The following is a 26,984-nucleotide window of genomic DNA, read 5'->3' as shown; positions in this document are numbered from 1 at the left end:
AACATTGAAAAACTGTTAACAATCTGGCAGGCAAAGATATAAAAAGGTTCAGTGGTTGCTATTTGAAGTTCAAAATTCCACTGCAGATTTTCAACAGTGAGAGTGATTAGCTCTATGATATCTTAACAAAGGTTGTGGTGGTTTCCTTACCACTGACAATTTAAAAATCAAGATTAAATGGTTTCTTAAATTATATGTTTTAGTAAAGCACAAGTTCTGTGGCTTCTTTGTACAGGGCATTGGGCTAATTGGTCACAAAAATCCCCTTTGACCTTGAATCTCTTAATTCTCTTAATGCAAGACAATGACTAGAGTCAAGCTAGTCAATTTTTTTCTTTTTTTTTTATTGGAGTTTTCTGTCCAAAACTTACACAGCTCTAATGAAAAATAGGTATTTTTGTTGGCCAGCTTCTGTTCATAGCCCATCAGATGGTTTTTAACTCTAGTGACCTTGCAGTCTTACAGTGTTAGTGCATTAGTATAGTACACAATATTGGTGTACCTGTAAGGCTGTATCCTTCGTTCTATTCTTTGGTACCCTGAAGACATATGCCAAGCATAAGTGTATTTTAGTTGGGTTTATTGAGATATGTATGAGATATCTTTATAGCATTAATTGAATTCAGGATTGTGAAATCTACTCTTTCTGCAATAGATGCAGCTGCAGTGGTCCGTTAGTTGCTTCCCTCCTCTGAGTCCCATCTGCACACCTCATGTTTGCAGTGATAAGTGTGTCTCAGAGACAATCCTGCTAGATCTGAACTAAAATCCAATTATCAGCTGAACTACGACAATGTGGCTGCAATCCCAGTTAGGGCAAGAGTGCCATTAATCTGGCCATTGGACCAGTGAGCCCAGTTTCTGATTTCAGAGAGTTCAAAAGACCAAAGACTGACAAATAGTGACACAGTGACCACACAGTGAGTGATACTAGGAAGATAATGAGTATGTTAGCCTGGCCGTCTAAAGAAATAATGTTTAGATAATGACTTTTTCTACTGCTTGTTTCTCTGCCAGACCCTCCTCTTTCTCCAGTTGGTTTTGGATTCATTTGTCCATTTCAGCCTGTTTTTTACAGAAGTGTAAAAATACCAGGTTCTTGCGGTGAGCTGAAGCACCAGGTTCAAAAGAGGTTTGTGACACCTATCAAGTGGGTATACAAGAAAGACACAGTTGTTGTTGTATGGGCTGCAAGACAGTAAGATCATAGGAAACCAAATGCTCTTAGTTCTTTTGCTTACAAAACAACTTGTATTCTTGAGGGGAAGAGGCTAGACTCATTTTGCACTCTTGATTCTCTTGTGATTTCAAATAGTCATAACAATTCACTTAAAACCGCTTCAGCGATATGGCTTCAATACATTTGATCCAGACAAGAGTTAAGTAATTAACTGACATTTGATTTTACTTGATATGGATCCAAACCATAAAACTTTGAACACCCTTAGAGTTCAGAAGTGTTTCATTCAATGTTTGGGTACTAGTCTGTGTTCTCAAGTAACCTTTTCAAACTTGGCAAATTTAGTTCCAGATTTAAAATAAAAAAAAAACAACATGGAGAATCAAGTCTGTATTTTTCCTTTAAATACAGAGATGCTCTAGAATTGTAGAAGCAGCAAGCAGAAGGAATAGAAAATCTGTTTTCTGTATAAAGGTGTGTGTTTGTGTTTATGTGCAGTGTTCACACCTGGGTACATACTTATGTGTCTGTACAAAACATTGCTCCTGCTCCAAGGACCTTACAATCTGAACAGACAGCCAGGGCAATCATGCACTTTGAGACCCAGAGGATGGTGCTAACTTAGAGCATGTGTGTGTTTTCGGTTTTACGATGTGACGACAGCAGTGCTCTGACACCAGTTAACATTTGTTGGCCTTGTGGAAGGAGTGAGTTTCCATCAGGGATTCGGCTGGAGGAAACCCGCCTGCCTGGCACACAGAGTTGAGGAGGGTGTTCCAGGCAGGGCCGAAATAGATATGTGAAAACTGAGAGTAGCGTGATGTTTTACATTGGGTATCACACAGCTGGTAACTTGGAATGTGATTGACTGTGTTTTGTAAGCTGGTTATTTTTTCTTGCGGTCTAATACAGAAGGAAAAAGAAGAAGTTGTGAAGAAATTCAAAAGGAAGTGTATGGATGTTTCTGCTGAACACAGAGATATTCACTTCCTTCTTCAAAAAGCAATTATATGAGAATTGAAAAAGCTGGATGTGATAAGAATACGTTGTATTTGCTGTGCTAAGAAACCACGATGGAGAAGGAAGACTTTGGGGCAGGGGGGATTTTATAGGATTTAGTTATAGCCTATGTACCTAGGGGCAAAGAGAGAAAGTTAAGTTGGTATCTTCAAGATGGTGTGCCTGTGTGACACCAAAAACTGTGCTACAGTATTTGATTTGTTAAACTATATGTTCAGTATCCAAGTAATTTAGTAGTAGAGCATACCTTGATTTTCCCTGCTCTGGGACAAGCTGGACTGACAGAAAGGTTGCAGAAGTCAACATGCTTCCCATGAAGCTTGGAAAAGAATATAAGCGACAACAAAGTGGAAGAATGCTGATTCTGTGATATACACTTCATGATAACTTTACTGTATGCAAAATACCTGGAAATTATTCAGTTTGATGCCTAAGCAACACACTGGGAAGTTTTCAGATTCTTTCATAAAGTTTACTCTCTATATATCGTAGCATACAAATCATAGAATCATAGAATCATAGAATGGTTAGGGTTGGACGGGACCTTCAAAGATCATCTAGTCCAACCCCCCTGCAAGGAGCAGGGACATCCCTGACTAGATCAGGTTGCTCAGAGCCTCATCCAGCCTGACCTTGAACGCTTCCAGAGATGGGGCCTCCACCACCTTTCTCTCCCCTTACCATTGTATAATTCTTCAGTGATTTGTTTGGTTTTTTTTTTTTTTTGCCTAATGTGATAAAGAAAGAAAATAAAAATATCTGATGCATTTTTAGGTTTTTATTATAACTTAGTAACTAGGAGAGCAACAGGGGAAGTCATCACTATGTGGCAATTAACTATGTGATCATCCTGAACTGTTATCCAAGTTTAATGTGTGAGTTTAATAATAGTTCATTTAAGTAACGATACATGTGTCACATCTGTAATACCTCTCATCTGAGGATTTCAGAGCAGTTTACATGTTTTGATGAACTGAATCTCACACGGTTTCTATAAGAGGGAAAAAATACAGACATAGAAATTACAAATCATTTGTTAAGGCTGCTCAGGAGATGAAGAAGAAGGAGAGTCTAGATGTTATGGTTTGAGAAACCTACACATAAGTTAAAATTTTGGGATAAATATATACAGCTTACAAAATTACTATATTATTGAATTCTTTCATATATCTTGTGTGGACCTTAAGCTGTGAAAGATGTGCTGTCCGTCTCCTAAACATGGATAGATCAGGATAGTAGAGAATCATTTTATGCTATTAGCTCCTTTTCATGTGAGAGTACGTTAGGACAGAGCTATGACTGAAGCCCAGGGAAGTCCTCATAATTAAATTTGTCTGCAGAATAAAAATTTATCAACAAGGACATCTTACCAGAAATAGAAGAAAGAGGTACTTGAGGAGAGTAACATGTGGATAGTCATAGATAAAGGAAAGTTGGACAGTAGAATCAAACTGAGACACATTTTGTAGCCAAGTGGTCTGAATTTTAATGGGGATCAATGAGGGAAGGTGGACATGAGACCTATATGGACACTACAAATATATCTATGCAAAAGTATAATCCCTGCTTCCTAAACCAGACTATTGAGAACAGTAGCCTTTAGCTATACCTATGCTGTTTGGTAATTAGCCTGGCCCTATGTCATAATCATAGATATCCTTCTCTCTGTTCAAGCTTTCTGAAATAATGCAAGGGTTGTACAGCATGCTTGGATCGTGATTTTTTAATGACAACTGTTATGTGTTGGGTGGTGTGAGTATACGGGGTACCCCTAAGGAAAGGAGTACCCAGGTATAAGGGGTGAGCCCTGCTCCAGAATGCTAGAAAAAGGTACGAGGACTGTGTGGCAGAGTGGTGCAGTCCTGTTCGTGTTGGCTATTTGGAGGATTCCTTGGAGCAGACTCGTCGCGGGGACATATCTGGCCTATGTTTTAGAAGGAGTTAGTTGACTCCAGAGAAAAGCATAGGGCTGGAGTGACACCTAGGCAGGGTGGACAGTCAAGGCTGAAGCTTGGAGTGAACTGGGGAGCTGGGTTATTTGATGCCAATATTGGGTAGCTGCTCAAGAGGGATATAGAGAAAAGAGAAATCCTTGGTTTGGATATGAAACAGCATGCTGAATATGAGATCCTGACTTCAGCTGATTCAAACTCTAAAAACCACTTTGAGTGGTGAATAAATTTAGGCATCTCGCATCTTTACTTTTGCTTTGTTCTTTTTAATTATTTTTTGAAGTACAGGCTTCTCTGAGGAACCTTGAACAAGCTGGAGGTACAGATTTACTGAGAGTGAGATGCAAGGAGGCTAAAAGGGGATTCAGAAGTCTACAGGATTGCCCACCATGTGTTAAGCAACAATTGCTTTGGAGTACATGGTCACGTATTATTTGATGTGGTTACAGATAGGCAATCCCTGCCGACAGTGAAATGAAGGATGCATCCAGGCCTTGCTTATCATCTGTTTGTTTTTCTTCTCTTACATCTTTGAAGATGTGGATTGTGAATGAGAATAGTTGCAAGATGAGCTGTAGGAAAAGTTATATCTGAGATCTTGAGGGCAACAGGAGATGGGAACTAGTTTAGGAGTATAAGGCAGTTGGTCTGGTAGGATGTGTCATTATAAAGGGGTTAACAGAGAGCTGAAGAATCATACATGTACCGTAGAGGGTTTGGATGCTATTCCCATAAAGAGCATTTCACCAGGTAAGCCTGGTGCCAGAGGACTCCAGCACTCAAAGTGTCCCCATGGCTGAGGTGTTTCACTGTGAATCACTAGGCTTCTCATCCTGCCTGCCACCCACTAGGATTATTTTGTACGAGATCGGGGTTGAATGCTGTTGTGCTGAACTGGGAGAGGCGTGTGTGAGGAACGGGAGCAGAGAGGGAGTGGGAATGTGGTGTGCAGATGTGTGAGGGTGAGAGTAAAGCTTATCAGCTACTGGTTCCAGAGGGTGGTGGGCTTTTCCTTTTTTCTTTTCCCAGCTTTGCTGGTAAAGTCATCCATTGAACAACCTCAATTATCCATCCATACAAGATAAAAGTACCAGAGTACTATGTTAGGGTGTGATTACTTTTAAATATTTAAAAAGATAACAGTTAAACATAGCCCTCTCCCTTTTGGCCAGCTGCCCTCAGAGTGGCCTCTATTAAAAAGCTTCTGAGATCTCAAAGACACTTTCCTTGTGTTGCATAATTTTTTTTTTTTTCTCCAGTAAACCAGATTTGAACTGGCAAATTTCAGTGGAGTCTTGTAGCCAATTTAGTATTTAAAATAGACCTGTTAAGTTAAGCTGGTTTCAGGAATGTCTTGAGCCATCCTTCCTCTGCTAACCTGCTGTGCTGACTCAATGCCTGAGAAGGAGCTGACCGCCCATGGGGACAGGGGAGCATTCTATGACTCTGAAGAAAGGCAGGGTAGTAAAAGCTTATAAGGGCAAAGAGTGATGCAGCTAAGGTTTGTATTGCAGTATCAGTCAAGTATTTTTTTTTTTAAGAAGAAAAAAAAAGAAGATAACAGAATTAGTTGAAGGCATAGCAGCTGGTGATCTAAAATGGTAAACTGCACTAAACACCTTCCTTCAGTAATGTCTGTGCATATGGTTTTCAGCACATTTTGGGTAGAAACTCATAGAAAAAGGCTCTTAGAAGTTAAAACTCCTGCTTTTTTCTTTTTTTTCTTTTTAAAAAATAGTAATCTTAACATTCTCATTAGAAAGACCAAGAAGAGACTGCAAGACAGCTGTTCCCCGAGAGCTCTGGGACAGCATGCTTTGCTAGTGTACTGCAGAGAGTTTGTTACTCTTAACATTGCTCTCTGCACAAGCCAGAAGTTGCATTAATGTGGTTGCTGGTTTTCCGTGGGCATATCGTTCCAGGTGCATTCATCAGGGTGCTGATGTTCTTCTATTTCGCTGCTGGTGTGTGCTTATGTGCTCAACTTCAAACTAGAATTCAGCACCTGGGTTTTACTTATGTTGTACTGGTGAACTTCATATAGCTTGGTCTCTGCTTGCCTGTACCTTTATTGAAAAAGTGTGTAAATTCATTAAATTGCCCTACATACAATTAAACATACACAGATTGCATTTCTTTTTATTCACTTACCAGTGCAGATGTATGAGAACGAGTGCACTTTCAGAACCTTCCTTTCAAAACTATTTGTAATCATGCAGTAGATAAGTAACACTTCAGAGGAAAGAGGACCTCCAGCCAAAATTATTTCCAAATGATCTTAAAGTGTAATTTATCTTCTTGTTTTGCAGCTAGCTATGGAACCAATCCAATTTGCAAAGGCTGTTTATCTTGTTCCAAGGATAATGGGTGCATCAGATGCCAACACAAGTTATTCTTCTTCCTACGAAGAGAAGGAATGAGACAATATGGTGAATGCTTGCATTCCTGCCCATCAGGGTACTACGGACTCCGAACGCCAGATATGAACAGATGTTCAAGTGAGTGAGGTTTTTTTTTTGAATGCTTACATTCACTTTGATAGTGAGGCTATAATTCACACTCAGTTTTTAAGATGATATATTGTGGAACATGATGATATTTGCACAGATGTCTCCAGATCATCGTGAAACTTCTTTCTTGAAGAATGTCCCAGCTTATTCCAAGATATGTAGCATTCAGCAGATTAAATAGTTGATGCATGAACCTAATTCTTGTTGTTATTTTTGTTGTTGTTGTTTTTATTGTTGTTATTGCTTTAGTTAGAAGGGAAATTTAGGAAAGAATGATAATTTGAGCAGATATTCCTAGTTTTAATAAACAAATTCCCATTGTATGAAAATAAAAAGAATTAAGCATTAATTTAACAGTGCCTCATGTAGGAACTAGTCAATATATGTAGTGGTATATGGGTGAGCTTCTTTTTGTTCCCACACAAATTTCAGGTGACCAGACACCTCACACCAGACATGCTTTAATATCTAAGTGTTGCTATTTTAATAGAACAGATGTACTATTAAAACTAAACAAACAATCTTTCACTTTTAGTACTGCATTTTATTTGGAGATTTACAACCTGCTAATGTGCAACAAGATTCCCTGTTTGCATGTTTGTGCCTAGAAGCACAACTGTTAAAACCAGTGAGTGCTCTGGTATCTCTACACATTATTTCACTGCTGTCTGGCAGTGGTGCTGATTCGTATCAATTTTTCCATATGCTCATCTGTGGAGTATTACCCATATGGATTATTAATCATTGCTATTACCTCTAATTCTTATTTATGGTTTGGTTTTTTTTCTTTTCTGGTGTATCTGTCATAGTCTAACCAGAATTAGGTCACCAAACCTGAAGTGAGAAATAGCTTTTTTTTTTTTTTTGGCTTCCTGGAATAATCAAGTGTCTGTTGAATGCATGGTGCCCTCCCCCTCAGCGCTGTGGCGTGTCGCTGGGACGCACTGCGCGGTGAGAAAGCGAATGCTGGCTTTCACATCGCACGTAATCTTGAGACCCATGCGAGGTCACTCCATGGCAGTCTGGGCTGGTGAGAAGCACTCACAGCCCTGCTTGGACCCAGCCCGGCCTGTGCGATGATGTCTCACCTCTTTCTCCCCGTTCCCTGCACAGGCTCTGTGGATATGGTATTCTTCACGTTGCGTTCCCAACTGCTCTCTAATATTGTTGAGTGCTGCCTAATCTATACCAGGTGGCTAGGTTTTGATGAAAAATTAAATGACACTAGTAAATGGTTATGTATCCCTTCTGTAAAGTAATTTAGAATCTTGGCCTTAATTTTCGTAACATGTTTGTGAATTCAGCAACTCGTCCACTTTAAACCTTTCAAAACTGGGCTGTAAAAACTTGCCCATGTAAACTTATTTTTGAATACAGTTATAGTTTTGGGAAAGAGAGGATTTTATCTATGTGAGCCTGTACTGTGCTTGTGAGATAGGAAAAGCAGTCTGTACTGACAGTCTTTCTTTACTTTCTTAGAAAGAAGAAATAGTTATTTGCAGAAGGTGGATGGTGAATTCAATATAACTTGTTTTCATTTTTACCACTCACAGAAAGTGGCCTTTTTCCCTGAATTACAAGATTGGTTTTGAAAAGCACAAGTACAAGTTGTGTCCAACCCATACTGGCATGTGTTGAGCGCTGGATATTTTACTCACCCTCACTTTGACAGTCTCCGCCTGTGAAAATAATGATGCAGTTGCATTTACTGACCTGTCCTGGTTCACCTCCGATGATTTTTGTATTGTGTATTTTTATTTTAGTGTAACTGCCAACTGGTATTTTTATAAATCACATCTTCATTTTTATTCTTGGTTTAGTGATCTTGCATGGCACATAGTTGCATTGTGGATACACATACATTTTGTGGATTGAAGTTGAGTTAAAATAAACATTTTTAAAAAATAGAATAGATTTCTTCCTACTTGATGTTAGATAGTTTTAGGTACGCTTAGGTATAGACTCCATTGCTCAGATAGTATTATTTCAGCTAAAAATAATAAAAATTCTGGCTATGTTAAAATCCTTCTGAGAGTTACAGGGCTTGAATTACATAAATTGAAATGATTTCTGCCCTATTCATGTCTTTATAGGCACAAAAGCTGTTTAACATTTTATTACTGGAACACTTGCCCATTTTTGTTAGAGAAGCTATAGAACATATTTTTATGGAAAATGTTGAGATGATTTTAAAAGCCAAACATAGTTAGTGCCAAATGTAACACAATAAATACCACAGCCAAGTGCAGCAGGTCTAAAATGATGGAAATTTTGAATTTCAAGACTAATTTTCTTTCCTACATGTAAGCAGTATGTTTGTCTTGAATTTGCTAAGTGGTTCTAGACTGTTTTTCTAGTAACAGTGAATCATGTAATATTGAGACTATTTGTCTCTAGAAATTGATGTAGAGTGTCCTGCTGAAGATTATTTTCCTCCTGAACACTGCAGGATAAGAATGATATTTGGTCACAAAATTGGAAAGTGTTGCATCCCTTCTGTGGAAAAATGCTGGAGAAGAGCTACACTTTGTTAATTTTCCAAGAAATTGAATAATTAATAACTTTGAACTGAACTACTCCAACAAGAAATAATCTCCTGAGAAAAAAACAAAGCTGAATTAAAGAGAAAGCGGAAATCTGTCACCTGGGGGGCTGGTTTAACATTGGTCTGATTAATAGATCAAGCCTATCTTGAACCTTTCAACTTAGTCTGAATCCATAGGGACCTCTACAATTTTAGTGGGAAGAAGCACTCAGAGTTTAGAAATTACAGCTCCCTTTGGTTGGCTGCTCCATTTGTTTAGATTCACCTTCTTTCTCGCAGGAGGGCCTGACATTGCTAAAACTGTGATTTCCACTTCCATGTGCCTTAATTAAAAACAAGATAAAGAGACGCTTTTAAATAAATTGGGCATTAAGCACATGTAGTTAATTCACTATATTTAGAAAAGTAATGATTTTTTTTAACTTTGTTACAAAATAGCAAGATGTCATTAATATATTGTGGCTTGACTATTTCTTATGTAGTATAGCAGAGCATGTGACCTTCTGAGACTAGTGTAGCCAGTGTAATTGTAACTGTCTATCAGAGGGTTCAATTACCACAGGGGCAGCACTATTTGCTTTAAATAAAACATTTTTCTGACTTTTTAGAAATAGTTTTCATTACTTTGTGTTTGTTTCCTTCAAATATGGCTTTTTCTTTTTAAAAACAAGCTTAATATAGCATTTGGAATTTTGAAAATGAAGTTGGATGGCCAGAGATGGTTGTCTCCCTATCAGTATTTTATAGACATTTATTTTTTTCTTATCTCTTCCACTCTCTTGTCCTCCTTCAGATGGATTTTGATTTTTTTTTATTTGGAATTTTTTTTATTTTTGGCCTCACTTTGTATTTTGACAGAAAAGTTTTGTTCCATCCGTCTGGCAACAAAAACATCCTAGTGTTTTGAATTAAGATTTATTAAATCTGGAGTTAATTTAGATTCAATAGAGTGATTGTATATTTTTAAAGTACCAATGGAAAACACTAGAGTTTGGCATTTATTTAAAAGATTTCAACTAATAATTAATCAAGATTGGAACATACTGCAAATGTATCACTAAGTGTTTATTAAGTGAAATTATTTTTAAAAATATCATCACTATAGTATTTTATAATTAGAATGTTGTATTCCAAGTATTGTTCTCCATGAAATGGTAGACCTGTGGTAAACTCCAGAACCTGATACAGTCAAGTGACTGTGTGTATCATTCTCTAGTACCCATGTTCAGCCCCTGCCAAAGTTGTAGCTTGAAAGTTAAGTCTGTAGCACCAATGCTGGTACGGGAGCAGGAGTTGGAAGGAGTGAGTGTGCTGGGCATGGGGACAATCTGGGGATAGGTGGAGTTAAGAGGTGCTGGGGTAGAAGAGGCAGAGAGATCTGAGGCAAGAAGAGTAGGGTACTGTGAGTCAGAGCTCAAGTGAAAGACCAAAGTATTAGATGCTTTGGACCAAGCGACAGTTATCACTCCCCAGGATAACCAACTTCACGAGTTGTGAGCCCAGAGGTTCCTCTGGCGTGATCCTTCAATGGAAAGACTGAACTTGACCTTCAAAAGGAAGATGCTCACTGTAGTGAATCATCATCTATTACTTTGACTTCTTAAACACAAGGGGTTGCCTCAAGAAATGACCCAATTTCAGGGCAAAGACTGTCAAGCCCTTCAATTTAGGAATGCCACGTTTCCTTCCTCACCTTCAGTCTGCAGCTTCCCTTTGCAAAATGTGATCATTATCTCTCCACCTTGAAGGAGTTCAGTACAGTTCTCTTTCCTACGCTGCTAATTGCTGGTTTCCACTAATGCAGATCCTCTTGTGTTGTCGCTTCCCTTTCTCGTACTCAACTGCTCTTCACTGGTGTCTGTGTTTCATGCAGCAAACTTGCTGTAAATCATCATTGTTATTAACACTACTAGGAATTAACCAGCTGTCTTTTCCACTATGTGTACTATAAAAATCCTTGTTATGAAAGGAGTTCATTCATCATATTCATTATGTTTAGAAAGCAACAATGTGATAATGGAAATGCTACAGAATAGGCATTTCACAAAGGCAAAATAAGGCTCATGTAAAATTTTCAAGATTATACATATCAGTAAAAACACCTTACAAATGAGTACCCAGTTTTTACAGCTGAGATGATAGACATCTTTTGACCTTAAACTTAATCATAATGCACTTAGTGTGAGATGCTAATATAGTAAACCTTCTTGTTAAGGTATATTACCGTATGAAGCACAAGCATCTCAATATGGAGCATTTTATGCTTTATTTTGAGCTTCGAATGAATTATATTTCCTTATAATTCAGCTTCTTCTGCTTCACATTGTAAGCTGGTGATGAGTTTTGCTGTGGAAGGATAGTGTTTGTCCTGGTAACGTTATGCTTTCTGTAATTAGAGTGCAGAATTAAGCTGTTTACAGGAGCACATACTCTTTTTGTACAATAACAGACGCATGCACCTGGGTCTAAATTTATTTCAATGTCTGAATTTGTATTTTGGACTCCTGGGCTATTGATTTCTTCTCTGAAATCTAAGTCCATCATTTTTTTTTAATGCTTATTTTAGAAGAAGAATGAGTAGGAGTGGCTTATCATGACTGTCAGGAAGTCAAAGCAGGTCAGGAAAATCTTTTAATATCACTGTGGTTCATCTGCTTAAAATGTACCTCTAATTTGAGCATTATTCGTAATCCAGGCTTTCTCCTTACAGAGTTCTTTAATGCCCCATTTATGTAGTTTTCTATAAATATTCTAAGTTTCATCCACGTCAATCAGATGTGATTTTTTACTGCTATTTAAGTAAATGGCAGAGAAACATTTGGGCAATATAAATGGGATTATGAATCCAAAATGCAAGTGTTTTATTACTGGCTAGCTAAATACACTCCTTACAGATCAGATTGATTGCCCTGACTTTGACTGAAACATGGTTCATAGCTTTTAAAAAAATCTGGTGTATGTGCAAAAGCATTTCAGAAGAAAATTATTTCTGAAGTGCCCGGGGGTGCTAGGGCTAACTGAAAATTAATGAAAAAGGGACTTTGGCTCCTAAGTCCATGCCATTCTGTGTCAGTAAGCAAAGTCAAAGATGTTTTAACTTTCTGTCTTCGGATTCTTTTCTGACAGTGGCCTTTTTGATGGAGATATTATGATCTTTTTCTTTTTTTTTCTTTTCCCTCTCTTCAGAACCAAAGAATCTGGTCCTTCAGTTCTGTAGATTTCCTGGCCAGTGACTGAGGAGTGGCACAGTATTAGCTCATGGAGTTAAGTTTCTTTCTTGAGCATATTCTTTAACTGCTTTCAAGGGTGGAGGCACTTTTACATACTATGATCTACCCTTCTGCTGCACTGAAATGTCAGTCATTCAAGTTCTTACTCTCCTGTCAACCTAAATTAAGAGACAGTATCAGTAGACTTTCCATTGGGGAATGTAGGTATCTTGTAGGTATCTCCCATAAATCAACATTGCAGAGCTCTGTCGAAGGGATAAGATGTTTCACTTTGTTTTACCTGAACTCTGAAGATACTTGAGCGGAGCATGTCTGTCTAATTTCAGCCTAGCTTAGCTTTACCAGACAAAGTAGTGACTTCTCTTCCACCCTTTCCACTGGGAGGTGAAATCATGGAGCTGTGAATTTATAACCACTCCTCTGACAATTTGAGATCGAAAATAGACTTCTAGAAAGCATTTTTAACTTTTGGAGTACTGCTCTTCTTCAGTTCTCACTTTTCACTTTATAAATATGTATTTATCATGAAAGATTATATCTCTTCAGGGTTTTTAATATTAATTTTGACCATTAAAGTCGTTGCAGCGGGCTCTATTCTATCTGATGGGATAAGACAGTTAGTTTGAAACTACCCTTGCTGAAGCAATTAGGACCTTTGCTATGGATTTCAGTGAGGTCAGAATGTTTTTCCTTTAGCATTTACAAAAAACTTTTGTGGAAGTATGGTGTAACATTTTTTTTTTAAAGTCATCTCTTTAAAAATAGGCTGTACTAATCAAACATACCAGCAGATTCTCTGAGCCTCCCTGAGCCCTTTTTGCAGTCCAGTTATGTGAGGATGGTACCAGAGGAGGATGTGTGGTCTTCATATGGGGGTGGCTTTCAAGGGTGTTTAATACCTTTCATGTGGAATGATGGAAGCAAATATTTGACTTTCTGACTTTCGCAAGATAGAAACACTATCTTGGGAAAGTGTTCCTATTGCTTGAAAAGAAAAGGAAAAAAAACCCGAGATTGTACTAGACAAGCTAGTAAGAGTGTTATGATGTATCTGAGAGGTCTTGGCTATGTAGAGGGTAATAGAGCCAGTGGGATATAAGGAGATGTGATGCTGAATAGGAATAGAAGGCATTTGAGATCTGTAGGAAGCAGACCCTTGATAACACTCAGCAAATTCAATACAAGGGAAGGACGAGGTAAGGACTGACAAGTGTCTGCCCCTAACTTACAGACCTCTAGTTGCTAGCTAAATGGGAACAGCAGCAATGAAGCACCCTTTACTTCTTCACTCTCAGGTTCTGAAGATTAGGTTTCCAACCTTGTCATTGTTGCCCTGCAAGTATGGTAGGCCTGCCAAAGGTATGTGATTACTCTTTGGGGTTCTTATGCATGGCTCAATTTATGAACTTTTTCTCCCTTCAACACCAACCTTAGCTTTCCTTGTGCCTCCAGAGCTTACACTTCTAGGCTTCCTCTCCTTGCTGCTTCTAAAATCTCCCAGGCAGTTTCCCTTGTCTATCTGGAAACCTCTAGTGGGCACCATTTTTCTCTTTATTTTTAGAGAAAAGAAATCAAAGCATTTCTTAAGAATACTGTGGGTTGTGCAATATCTATTTCTTTCCTCTAAAGAACTCCTTAGATCTAAAATCATAGCTATGCTCAAGTGTTTTGGTCTTGTTTCCTTTGTGTTTTTTTGATGTTGTAAACTTCTAGGTAATCTTCTCAGTGGAATAAAAAGAATACACTGGCAGCATGGCTTAGCTACTGAAATTATACAAAAAATTAAACCACTGAACTGGTGAGAAAAGCAATGGGATCTGTAGATAGTAAAATGAAGTAATAAAACTTCTTTTGCCAAGAACCTTCTCTAGATTAAAAAAAAAAATCTCTCGTCCCAGTTTATTATAATTGTATCAGTAAGCTAACTCATTAATTTAAAGCGAATCCAAAAGGATTTAGAAAGTGGTTTTGAAAAGTAGGAAAGATTTTGCTTTCCTTCTTCAGAGTTAGGCATAAGATGCTGAGATCAGAAAGTTTGAAGGGTTGAAAACGGTGGCAATCGGAAGAAAGCAGTTCAGGTTATCAGCTTTAAAAAATATTGCCTTGTTTTTTATTATATTATTTTGTGTAAAGGCAAAAACCATTTTTTTAAAATGCTGGTTTTCTTAATTATTGTATATTATGTCAAACAGCTCTTCTGTAGATTTCATACTAGATTATTAATTTATTATCTAATTTATTATTTAAATAATAGAATGCAAAATAATTTTCAATTCTGCAATATACTCCCATTAAGACTTATATTTAACAATTAGATAATGATGTTGATTAATAATAAGAAATAAAAATTTTGGCAGTTATATTTAATTCCAAACTAATGTATCTAAATAGTCATAATGGAGTATCAACATTCTTTAGGAGTCCAACTAAAAATGTATATGCTTACTTTCTCTCTCCATGTTGGTATACTTAGCTGTAAAAATGAAAGAATTTTAAAACTTCTTTTATTCTAACTTACTAACCTCAGTCACAGTAAAAATAATTTATTAATAGATCTTTTATTTTTTTAAAAAAGAAAGAAAGAAAATTTGCTCCAAAAGCATTTAAACGGTATAATAAAATGAAGCTAGGCACCAAAAATAATAAAATCTTTAAAAATGTCTTTATTTTATAACCACTCCTATGATAGTTTGTAATTGGAAACAGACTTCTAGGAAGTTAGATTTTCTAACTTTTGGAGTACTACTCTTCTTAATTCTTTAGTTCAGTTTCTATAAATTTTATTTTAAAAAATCCCTGCAAGACTTAGAGCTGCACCAGCACCCTTCATGATGTGAAACAGAGTGGATGGAGGATGTCAAAAAGGAGTAGTTGTCAATCCCAGCTGATCCTCAACTACAATGTGGTCTATTACTGTGTTAAATTATCATTGAGATTAGCACCCAGTAACCCCAAGCATTGTGCTGAGTATCACTCTTGTGAATTAATGTTTTAATTTCAGAATTCTTAAATAATTCCTAATATTCTTTCAATATTTTCCCCTAAATTGTATCTGATATAAATTAAATAATAGACATTTCATATTCGGAGTAAATTATCTTCCTAGGAAAAAAATGGAAAATAAACTGCCTTGGTGGAAATATCCACCCAACCTTAACACAGGAGCCCCTTGTAATACTTCCAAAATGTAACTATCGTGGCAAGGACTGTACTGTGATACAAAAGAAAACTGGAATAGAAGGCAAAGCAAAAGATATAAATAGGATAGGAATTTTAAAGTATGATCACGAAACTGAAAGAAGAGTGATTTCTTCATTTAATGCTTAAATATGGAGTATTCACATATGAACTGTTAAATAGCAATAGTTTTATGAAGAGTATCCCCAGCGTAAAGTGAGGCAGACTGTTGCCTGCTAAGCTTCTTTATATGGTATCAAAAGGCAATTTGTACCAAAAGTTTTTAATTTAATCCCTCTTCCACCAAAATAGTTCAAAGGGAGTAAACTTTAAACATATTACTCCCCAACAAGTTTTGAAAGCAATAGTTAAAACATTATTTTGAAAATATACTTGCATCACTTTCAAACTATCTTGTGTGGGTGGGCAAGAGGCAAATGTTTTTTCTGCATATTTAAATGCACTGCATGTTTGATTCAAGCACTGCAATTAATAAAATACTTGCAGTACATGTTGAGTTAACAAGCCAGATTTGCAATTAACTACTGTGCTACATCTACAGGAACATCTACAGGAAAGATAGGGAAAACTCTTCAGTAGGGCCTGTTGCAATAGGACGAGGGGTAGTGGTTTTAAAATAGAGGGAGGTAGATTCAGATTAGATATTAGGAAAAAAATTTTTACAGTGAGTGTGGTGGAACACTGGCACAGGTTGCCCAGAGAGGTGGTGGATACCCCATCCCTGGAAACATTCAAGATCAGGTTGGACGAGGCTCTGAGCAACCTGATCTAGTTGGAGATGTCCCTGCTCATTGTAAGGGGGGTTGGTCTAGATGACCTTAAAAGGCACCTTCCAACCTTAACTATTCTATGATTCTGTGATTCTATCTCCAGAGCAGCATACCTTAGCATTTTGCCTTGCAGACACATTAATCTGGATAAGTGATTTTGCAGGGTAATTTTATGGGCATTGATCTCCTGTTCTTTCAAGACTGGTAACCCTTGTGAAAAAAAAAATTATTGTTCTTGGGAATTTCCTAAAAACTAAACTATGGATTAGAAGCCCAACTTGTGCTGCTTGTATGAACACAAGTTCTAAAAGCCCGCTTGAGAGATGCTGAAAACAGGAGTTGGTAGCACGTGGGTTATGTATGGCTGTGTCTAAATAGAGCCTGCAGAGCTTACCTTTGGCAGTACAAGACTTCACATTGATGTTAGCATTCCTTCTAACCAAAGAAAGGTGTACCAGCATTTGACTTTTTTTTTTTTCTTTTCATGCAATCTGCCTAATTTGTTGTCTAATGCCTCAAAAGGTTTGCTCTAAAAAGCCTTGTGTTTCCCTAATTGCTAACAAAGAATTATTTTCCACTGCCACCCAGTTTAAGTGTTATGCTGTGCCCTGTTTTGGCCTGCTGAAGTTCAAGAGTAAATATTAAAATCTGTTTTATAAAGATTGGCTAAATTTGCAGTGGTTTTAGGGGATATTTGCCAATAGCTATTTCAAAAGTCCTTATGGTTTGTGATTTTTTTTTCTTTAGAAAACAATAAATGAATTACATAAGTGACCAAAAAGATTAGTGTATTGTTGCATGACGTGAGTAACAGATGCTTCCTGCTATGACTTCACATAGCTGAAGACAGGATACAGTTAATGTAGTTTATATAAATTAAGTATGTTAGCTGAGGGATTAGATTTTTAAAAATTGAAGTGTTCATTACTGTTCCAAATATAATGACTTTTACTTTTTAATCTTTGGAACATTTTTTGCCTGGCATTTTTTGGTAGGTGTGTATGACTGACTTTCATAAGCCTCCATGTAAGTATTTCTGCTTTTCAAGTGTGCATATGATGGTTGATTTCTAGTTCATTTCCAAGTTGCTGTGTTTTACTATAGGAATAGGATGTTTCTGAACAGTTTGGTTCTGAGTCTGTAGTCAATTGCAGATTATATTTCTCTTAAATTTTCAGAGAAGTCTCATATTTCAAAAGGCAGTAGTATTTTGTTCTATGGGTTATAGCTTTATGTCTTTTAGTCATTTAATAATGGTTATTTTTTATGGATTAACTGCCTTAAAAATAGAGAGGCATTATATCCAGAAAAATATAGGCTTTTTGCATGGTGGCAGATGCATATGTGTAGATATAGACATCAGATATAATACATGCAAGCATTCATTCAGCTATTTATAGGATCAAATCATGGGAATACAATGTATCTTACTTTCAATGACAAATAATAAACTGAAGACAGTACATATAATACATACATACTTCCCAAAACAATTTGTTGCATCTTAGTTTCCTCAAAATTACTTTAAACATAGATATAATTTATGTTGAATGTTTTTAATCCAAAACTGTGTAATTAACTCAAATATGACTTAACTAGAGGTTTTATCTACAGTTTTGATTTAAAAAAATAGGATTAAAAGGATGTAGGGGGAAATGTAGAAAATAATTACAGTTAACTGTAATTTCTCTTACAGAGCAGATAGATTTCAGGATGACAGTGTTCCTCATTATAGCACTTCTAGTTTTGCTGTTTCATTGCTTTGTAAGTCCTTTCATTTTCAGTCTTACCCTAAGTTAGCTGTCTAATTGTTCCTTATGATCCTTTTGATTCAGGATGCAGAATAGAAAACTGCGACTCCTGCTTTAGCAGAGACTTTTGTACCAAATGCAAAACTGGCTTTTACTCGCACCGAGGCCGCTGCTTCCGAGGATGCCCCCCTGGCTTTGCAGCCTTGGAAGAGCTTATGGAATGTGTGGGTAAGTCTTCTAGCACAGCAATTCAGCTGAAGCAGCTCTTTTGCCAGATGGCCAGGTTCAAATATGGCACTATTTTTAAGCTGATGCTTAGCATTTCCTATCAAGAAATAGTCACTAACGAATTGCGTCTGGATTTCTTTATCCCTACTAACAGTAATAGTTTTTTCCAAACTTTGAAATATTGCATTGTTGGGAACACCACTGTGTTCTGCACTGGAAAGTTCTGTCCTCTTAACTGTAAATCACCTTGTATGAGGATTTGTAACTCAGAATTGGTACAATTTTGGGAAGGCCAGCCTTTGCATTAGAACTTTAAGTCAGTGATGTACTTGTTGGATTCTTGCCCTCATAAAACTACCTACTCATTTCACCTTTTACCAAGGACAGAACCCAGGGGCAGAGCAGATTGAGTTCCTGTAACATCTAGGCTTCAAATTAACTTCTAGTTTCTCTGCAGCTCCCTTGTTTTCCATTAGCAGGTAACAGATATAAATCACCAAATAAGTGAGTTTAGTAGAAATCTACTTTCTAGTTCTGAGCCAGCATTGGCAGTTCTCACAATATTTCTCGAGTCTCACAGTTTGGTGTTTTATTTTGAAGCCTAGGAATTGTGTCAGAACAGACTCTTTGTTTCAAGAATATTCCTTGCATTTCATGATGGAGATGACCTGGAAATGAGAACTCTTGAGCTTTGCACATCTGGAGACAAACCATAAAGGAATTATTTATTAAAAAGAGAAAAAAATTAAATCAATCTCATTATTTTAGGAGGGTTTTGGAATATTTGGGACTGACATGTTGTCTATACATACAGATTGATAGTCTGATGGTTTTATGCTCAGGTTGATGTTGATGCCGGCTAAAAGACTCTTTTAGGTTTTGTAAAAGACTTTAATTTTGTTTCTAGGATTTTGCCTGTTAACAGTAAAACTTTCAAGTGGTACTTTCTAATAGTGTATTCTAATTTAAAAAAAAATAAAAGAAAGAAAGAAAGAAAGAAGAACCCAGAAGAATTGCTCACTCGTGTTTTCCTTTGCTTTATCAGAAGGCTGTGAAGTGGGTCAGTGGAGTGAGTGGGGAACTTGCAGCAGAAATAACAAAACTTGTGGATTTAAGTGGGGCCTGGAAACAAGAACAAGACAAATTGTGAAGAAGCCAGCAAAAGACACGATACCATGCCCAACCATTGCAGAATCCAGACGGTGTAAAATGGCTGTGAGGCATTGTCCAGGAGGTAAGCATAGACCATGTCACAAAAATCTTTCTGAGCTTTCCTTAACTGAAATCGTATTTCTGACTTGAATAGAGAGCTATTTCACCCCAGCTGAGGGGGAAATCCGGTCTCTGCTCTGCCAGCCAAGGCTGAAAGGCAACAGTACTACAGCAGTCCTAATTTGTGCAGCAAGACTCCAGGGAAAGGCTCAGAGTGGGAGTCATCAGTCTCTCAGTAGACATGAAACTGTGTTTTTCCTGGTGTGATACTGAGGATTTTTCAGACAGGTGCCTCAGAAGAATCATAACAGGTTGCAGTTTGAGCTTCAGCATGAAAATGATAGTGCTAGCGGAATAACTAATTGCTCTGCGCATGGCAGGAAAGATTATGACTCTAAACCTCTCTGCAGGCGGCACACCCAGTGTTGATGTGATGGGTATTTAAATTAAATGAAGTTAGTTACACATGGTGTTATTAGCTGGAACTGTTAGCTGGAATGTGTTACTTGTTCTGAATATTGCAGATCAGGGCCAAACAATGACAGATGTGATGCAAGCAGAATAGTAATAGATACCAAGCTTTTCAGCATGAGAACAGTTTATGGCAATTGCCACAAGCAGATAAAATAAATAATCAGATTTCTTTACCATGAAGTTCTAAGACTTAAGTAGTGATGCTTATTTGAAAAAGGAAATGGAATTTCAAATTTGTGTTTGGTTTTGTGGAGACATGTCACTGGTAGAGGAGTTTTTGTTACCTTTTAAATTGAAATTATTAAACTTTCACTTGTGCAGACTGAACACTTACAGAGTTTTGAGAATTTGTAGGAGAAGTGGGTGATCAACAGGTGATAAATATGCTATTCCTTTTGTAATCATAGGATTAAAGAAAGATTCAGGCTTCAAGAGATCTCTAGACCAACCTCCTGCTGCAAGCTGGGTAAACTGTGAGGTCAGACAAATAATGAGGCATAAAAGGTTGTAGAATTCTGAGAAAAGCTGTAACCTGATGATAAACCAGAACTGAAATAATCTTAGAATAGGTAGATAAATAAGTTTGCTTTGTGTTCTGGGATTGTGGAATACTTCTCTCTTGGCTCCCCACCAGTATGTGTGAAGATGATACATAAAGTTTTAGCTTACAGATTAAATCTGTGCAAGCCTCATTTTTATCTCTGGGGCCCTGACACAATCTGGAAGAAAATATGAAGTTTATTCTCTGTTATCCAGGTTAACCGAGTCTGTTATGCACTCTTCTTCCCTGTCCCGCTCCCTACACTCATACACATGTGCCTGCACACATAGTGCATAGTCAGAGTGGTACTGGGGTGCATTTAACAGCACAGTTAATCTGCAACCTAAATAAACTTCTCAAAGGCATTGTGGAGTGGAACCTACAGAATGAATATCTCCATAGGAAGAAAGAAAAAAGTGTAAAAATCAAGGCTGATTTGGGCTGCCATGGTTTGTGTCTCATGGTATCTTTGAATGAGAGTCAGATGCGTCTACATCAAGGTAGCTCCACTTACTAGTGCTTGCAGCCCGCTGAGGTGGGTGAGCTGTTCCAGTTACTTCTAACAAACACTGAAGCCCAAATGGGGTTAGTGATCAGATCAACTGGAGAAATATTTTATTGCTAAAATGGAAGGAAGCAAAAAGAGCCTGTGTGAAGTAGTTCTGCAAAATCTCCAGTCAATACTTTCTTTTTTTTTTTTTTTTTGCTGTCCAAATGCATTAAGTTTAGCTTGTAGTGGAAAATTTGAGAAAATTGCAGAATATTTTCAATTAAACTCCATGTGATAGAGATGTATTAACTTACCTACCCAATGTGTAAAGTGGGAGGTATTTCATGGATGCAATGCCCAACTTCTGTATAAACTCCTGGCACATAGAAATTTACAGATGTGGGTTAAGTCTTGATAATTTAGTTAGGATACAAATTATTCAAATTGTTGTAAATAGTTTGAGAACTGTGCTTAAGTGAACCACAATATTTATGCATGCTTAGCATACACATCTGTGGTAATCTGGAGCTATTGAACATTCATACCTTTTTGTAGCAGTTTCTCTTAGGTTGTTTCAAATTTTCTTGTCCAGCCATTCAGGTCATTGGTTAAAGATTTACCTCTCGAATTTTATCTTTCCAAAAGCACAATGGTAGACTTTCCTAAGAGTTAGTAAATTTATTGCCTAGTCTATATCAAGATCTTTGATAAAATCTCTGATTTTTTTTTCACTAGGTATCAGAAAAGCTGTTGCCACAAATACAAATTTAATGTGAAAGGCTTGTAGTACTCTACACATGGGCTCCAGTAAATCCTAAAGATTAGTCCTCTCCTGTCCTCCCATAGTGTGGAATTTTCTGCCTGTGTTTTCAGAGATGCAAATAAATATGTACAAAACTGCGGGTTGAACTCTCCACACTGAATGCTGATGCTTAAAATGAAAATGAAATTAAGTAGATACTGACTGTTAAGAAGGAGATTCTGTGTTTTTAAAAATGTGGTGTTTTTCTAATGCTAGAAATTTTATAATTGAACTTTTAAACTAGGGAAATAAGAGAAAAATGTAAGGTTAGCACTACTGCAGGACTGAAGAACTGTAATCCCTGTAAATGTCAGTTGAGAGGCTGTCAATAAATCCTTTCTTCCTAATATTCTCAGGACATAAACTCACACAAATGTGTAGGATAAGTATTGGATTATACAGCTAAGATGGTTGTAGATTGTGATGGATTAAGTTGAGCACAGGAAGTAAGGATATTTTGGTATAACAGGGTCAAATAAAGTGCTTTTGACACATGCTTTCTACTTCTGTACATTTTACAGTTACTATTTATGGCCCACATTACAGAAAAACTTCCGAAACAGATTTTTACATGTTTGCAGAAGTGGGGTTAAATGAAGTTTTCCTACTGAGTACTTCAGTTTCATATTTATCAAGGATTGAAATATTACTCATCTGGCCATATGGCTGTGGTACAAATCTAGCTGATGAAGAGGAATTCTTTATCACTTTCCCAGTGTTTGCAGAGTCGTAGATATACAAGCTGGAATGCAAGTGAAAGATGATTTCACTTATTTCCTACTGAAGCCAGCAACATAAGAGGATACTCTACTTGATTTCAAATATGTTACTCAGTGGTATTTTCTTATTGTCAGTACTAATTGATTTAACTGTTATTACCAGATGGGAATGCCACATTTGTGTATCTGTTCATCTTATGTATGTTACCCTGTGGCTTGGGTGTAACATAACTCATACTATGAGAGGTTAGACTTAAGAGAAGATGACTTGCATTGTTCAGGCCTCCTCCTACTCATGCTGATCTCGTCCTCATAGGGAATTTTCTCCTCTTTAGCTCAAAAAGAAAGAAAAAAAAATTAAAAAGGGATTACATTACAAACAATGGGGAAATTAGCAGGCAGAAATATTCTGTGGGCTAATGCAGCTTGCTGTCTAGAATTTTTCCCATATATTTATTATAAATATTCTCTTTTTACTTTTTGTTTTTACATGCTTCCTGTGTTCACCTCAGTAAATTACTCCTCTTTTCTTTGTACCCTGCTGTCATGTTTTTTATTAAGTATTACAAAGGCAAGCAAAGCAGCTCTACTTCTTTTAGTCTTCTATCAGGCCACAGTTTTTCAAGTTGTCCAATACATTAATATTACTCTATTACTTCTAGTAAAAATCATGATGCCATTTCGGACATGAAGAAAGAGAGGTGAAGATGGCATGTATGTCTGCATTAATTTCCTGAGCTTAAAAGAGGGAAGGTAGCAGGACAGGTCAAGAGGCTACTGTGGGAAGGACACAGACATGTAATTGGATGGACTTCATGCTGCTTGATTGGGCTTTGGAGGCTTCTTATGCAATAATCTTTCTTCTTTCCGTTGCTGGAAGAGCAACAGTAAAAAGACCCAATAAGACTTTCTGTCCTTATACTGCAGTTACATTTCATTATTAATATTCAGAATTTATGACTGAAAATATCTAAGTATTAAAGAATATATACTTAAATATAGAAAACTAATAATTATACAAAGCTGCAAAATGCATGTTAACTAAGTAGTGTGAGTTCTTTTACTCTGATAAGCTACTAGTGATATAGCAAACAGGGAGTTAATGATCTCAGTTTGCAAGACTATTTAAGGTAAGATAAATAATATTTAGAGTAAAACTCTATATACACGTTGGTGAAGACATTAGCTATACACTTAAAGTATAGTAAACTAGCATAATTTCCAATAGAAGCCATGTTAAAGGTATAGTTATCTTTAGTAGGTACATGTATTTTCCTTCTCTAAATCTACATATTTCCTCTGAGAGTGAATGTTTTAAAATTTCTGGCTTTAACTTGACAACCTGCAGTGTAAAAGGTTGAAAATGTTCTTGTGTTGTACTCCCTTCCCCCCTGAAAATTTAGTGCTAACATTTATTTTCTTTTGAGACCTGGCAAAGGAAATCAGGATTTCTCTCTTTTGTTAGATCTATTTAGAAGAGGCTAACTGAAGAATTTTTTAGTTGCACAACCAACAATTTCATAGAATTATTGAATAATACAGTTTTGAAGGGACCTAGGAGGTTACACAGTCCAACCTCCTGCTCAAAGTAGGGCCAGACAAGATGGTCCCGGGCTACAACTTTGCACTTGTCTTTGTTGAGCTTCCTTTCAGCTACAGTGAATCTCTTCATAAGTGAGGAGGGGAAAAAAAAAGCTCAAAATAAATGTAGCCCCAGAACTCAGCAGGTGATCTCAGTGATCAGACAGATGATTATGTTCTTTTGAGCTCTTTGATTATGTCTACACTGAAGTACCCAATGTGGAAAAGTTTGTAAGCCAGGATGCTTTCAGAACCGTAATTTATACCTTGCACTTCTGGTCACAAGTAGGCACAATACCTACAACCACTGTCTGTCTGCTTTTTGAGTGTCAATGCTGGGGCTCTCTCTAGGTGGGTCTCAGTAAATGTTACCACCACATTTTGTCTCCTGTTGGTTTTGTTATGTTGCCACAAGAACAGATAGCCTGGCAAAAAATGGTCCAGGAACAGCAAGAACTGTTGCCTTCTGCACAAGAACAGTTGGGCACTGGGCTAGATTTGTCCACAGACTGTGTGGTTACCATCATTGGAAGTTTCCAAGACCTGAGTGGACAAAGCCCTGAGCAATCTCATCTGAATTGTCTTGATGCTCCTGAGAGCAGGAAGTCAGACTGGGGAGCAGCCTGGATGATTCTGCTGCTGTGAAAGGCAGAATGTGCTGTGGGTTTAGGCTGAAAGAGCACTGTTCTTCCTGTCCAGGATTTGCAAAATTTTTGATGTCTTCTACTCCCAATTAGAGAGAAGCTACAATGACTGGTCATAGGGAAAAGGAACAAAACAAGTCTTTCCTGTGTTTGTAACAGTGATGAGATCTCTTAATTTGAACTATTTATTGATGTTGAAATAACATGCAGAGTATGTCTAACGTTTTGAATATAAAGCTAACTGTTCATTCATTTCCAAGTTTAGCTTTAATCAGTATGGAAGCTTAGCTGGAAATGCTGATTTCTTAATTTACTTTATTATTTTTTGATCTGTTCACTTTTCTTTGGCTGAATGCTGCACACCTGTAATGTCAAAATCTTGCATAGAATCTAAAAGATACATAGCACAATGTACCTTTATTTCAACTTAATGCACCATGGTGATCTAAGATGAAATTGAAAGACCAGCAGAGGTACTGTAGAGATGCAGATATAGAACTATATTTTAGTTTTAGATTTGATTTGACTTTTCAAATCTTAAACAAAAGTCCAGTTTAATTTGTTGACATTTTTAGTAACTTGAGGATTTCATTCTGTTGTTAGCTAAGTCATGACATAAATGTATGTGGCAAGTTACAGATAAAAGAAAATGACTCTACTTAGAAAAGATTATCCTATAAGTTAAGGCATGATCTGAAGAGGGATGGTAGCAAACAGAAAACATTGTGGTTCTGGGAAAGATGACAAGATTTCCAAACAATAAGGTCTTACTGCGTTGGTTAGTATTGCATGAATCTTGAAGACATTGGAATATTATTTATCACTGTAATACTAAAAACTAGTGTTTGCATGTCTCATCAGCATTTTAAATGAGACTGTAGTACATAGTATTTACAACAATAGAGTGTCATTGCCTACTGCAGCTCTCTGTTAATTTTGCAGTAGCATTGGACCAAATCTGCCCTTCTTTGCCCTCAGCAGATAGGTAGGAACTACTTTAAATGTAGCTCTGCTGATTACTGGCTCTGTTAGAATATTGATATCGCCAAGCAGGCTTGCCTCCTTGATGTATTTTGTAAACACCAATTACACTCTAACCAAGAAGGCTTGGCCTTAGCTTGTCTGAAAATATAACCCATAATTTTCAGTTTCAAAGCATGACTTAAAGCTTCTGAAGGAAAAAAGGAAAAAATATTTCCGCATCAGCAGAGAGCTTATAAGAACTAAACTCCACCAAAGACACTTATTTGCCCAGTGCAGATTGGGGAAGCAATAATAATGAGCAAATATTTTTGTGTTTTGGTTGATGGCCATTCTGCACATTTTGTGAAGGAGTTAGCAAGTGGGAGCAAGAAGGTACAAGATGAACGTAGTTTGGAGACTTTCCAGAAAACAAGAACTGTTTTATAGTGTGGGTTAACCCTCAGAGCCTGGCATGCTTGTTAGTAAGTTTGTTCAGGAAACAAGCTTTTGTCAGCTGTGGATTCTGCTCATCTGGATTGCCAACATCTGCTTCATACAGTGAATGTTGTGCTGAGAGTATTAAAAGGCTTTTTTGTACCCTTTAGCTGATCACATTCAGAAGGGACTGCTGCAGGTAAAAACTAATAGGAAAGGAAATCCAGACCTTAAGGAAAATGAAACCTATGATACTGTTTATTTCAGTGACAGTGCCTGCAACAAGACTTCAAGTATTTTAAATTAAGGCACATAGGCAAGAGGTATAGTTATCAATAGTCAGTAAGTTTGTGCCAGCTTCTAAAAAAGAGGACAAAGTTTGTAATTTCTATTTGGTAGTAATAAAAAAAAACAAATTTGAATTAGTAGTTCAGAAGGTCACCTACTCTAGCCTCCTGTTAAATCAGGTCAACTGTGAGAAAACCAGGATTAGCTATTGCTCTGACAGTCCTCAGAGATGAAATATTTTCCCTTTTTTTTGGTCATAGCTCAGTTCCTCTTCATGTGTGTGTCTGTGAGATACTGGCTTATAAATTACAGGGGAAAAAAAGTGAAAAATATAAAAAGGCACAGCAAATTTGAAATTACATTTTCATGATATTTGCTTTCATTTACACTTAGATTTGAAAACTTACATGGTGCATGTATATACCTGTATTTGAGCACTTCTATACCTCTA

The 26,984-nt window shown here is 37.0% G+C and overlaps 1 protein-coding gene across 1 annotated transcript in view; it reads left to right on the top strand.

The window, feature by feature from the left end:
• Positions 1–26,984, top strand: part of RSPO2 (R-spondin 2) — a 114,191-nt gene that overhangs the window by 51,292 nt on the left and 35,915 nt on the right. The window contains exons 2-4 of the mRNA XM_086742544.1: positions 6,462–6,650; positions 18,241–18,384; positions 19,430–19,618. Coding sequence (XP_086598670.1) covers positions 6,462–6,650; positions 18,241–18,384; positions 19,430–19,618 — 522 coding nt within the window. The remainder of the gene's footprint in view (positions 1–6,461; positions 6,651–18,240; positions 18,385–19,429; positions 19,619–26,984) is intronic.

The sequence above is a fragment of the Chlamydotis macqueenii genome, chromosome 2, assembly GCF_036417535.1.
Source record: "Chlamydotis macqueenii isolate bChlMac1 chromosome 2, bChlMac1.mat, whole genome shotgun sequence".
Classification (NCBI taxonomy): Eukaryota; Metazoa; Chordata; class Aves; order Otidiformes; family Otididae; genus Chlamydotis; species Chlamydotis macqueenii.
Note: the sequence above shows the minus strand (reverse complement) of the source record. Positions and strands in the feature narration are given on the sequence as shown.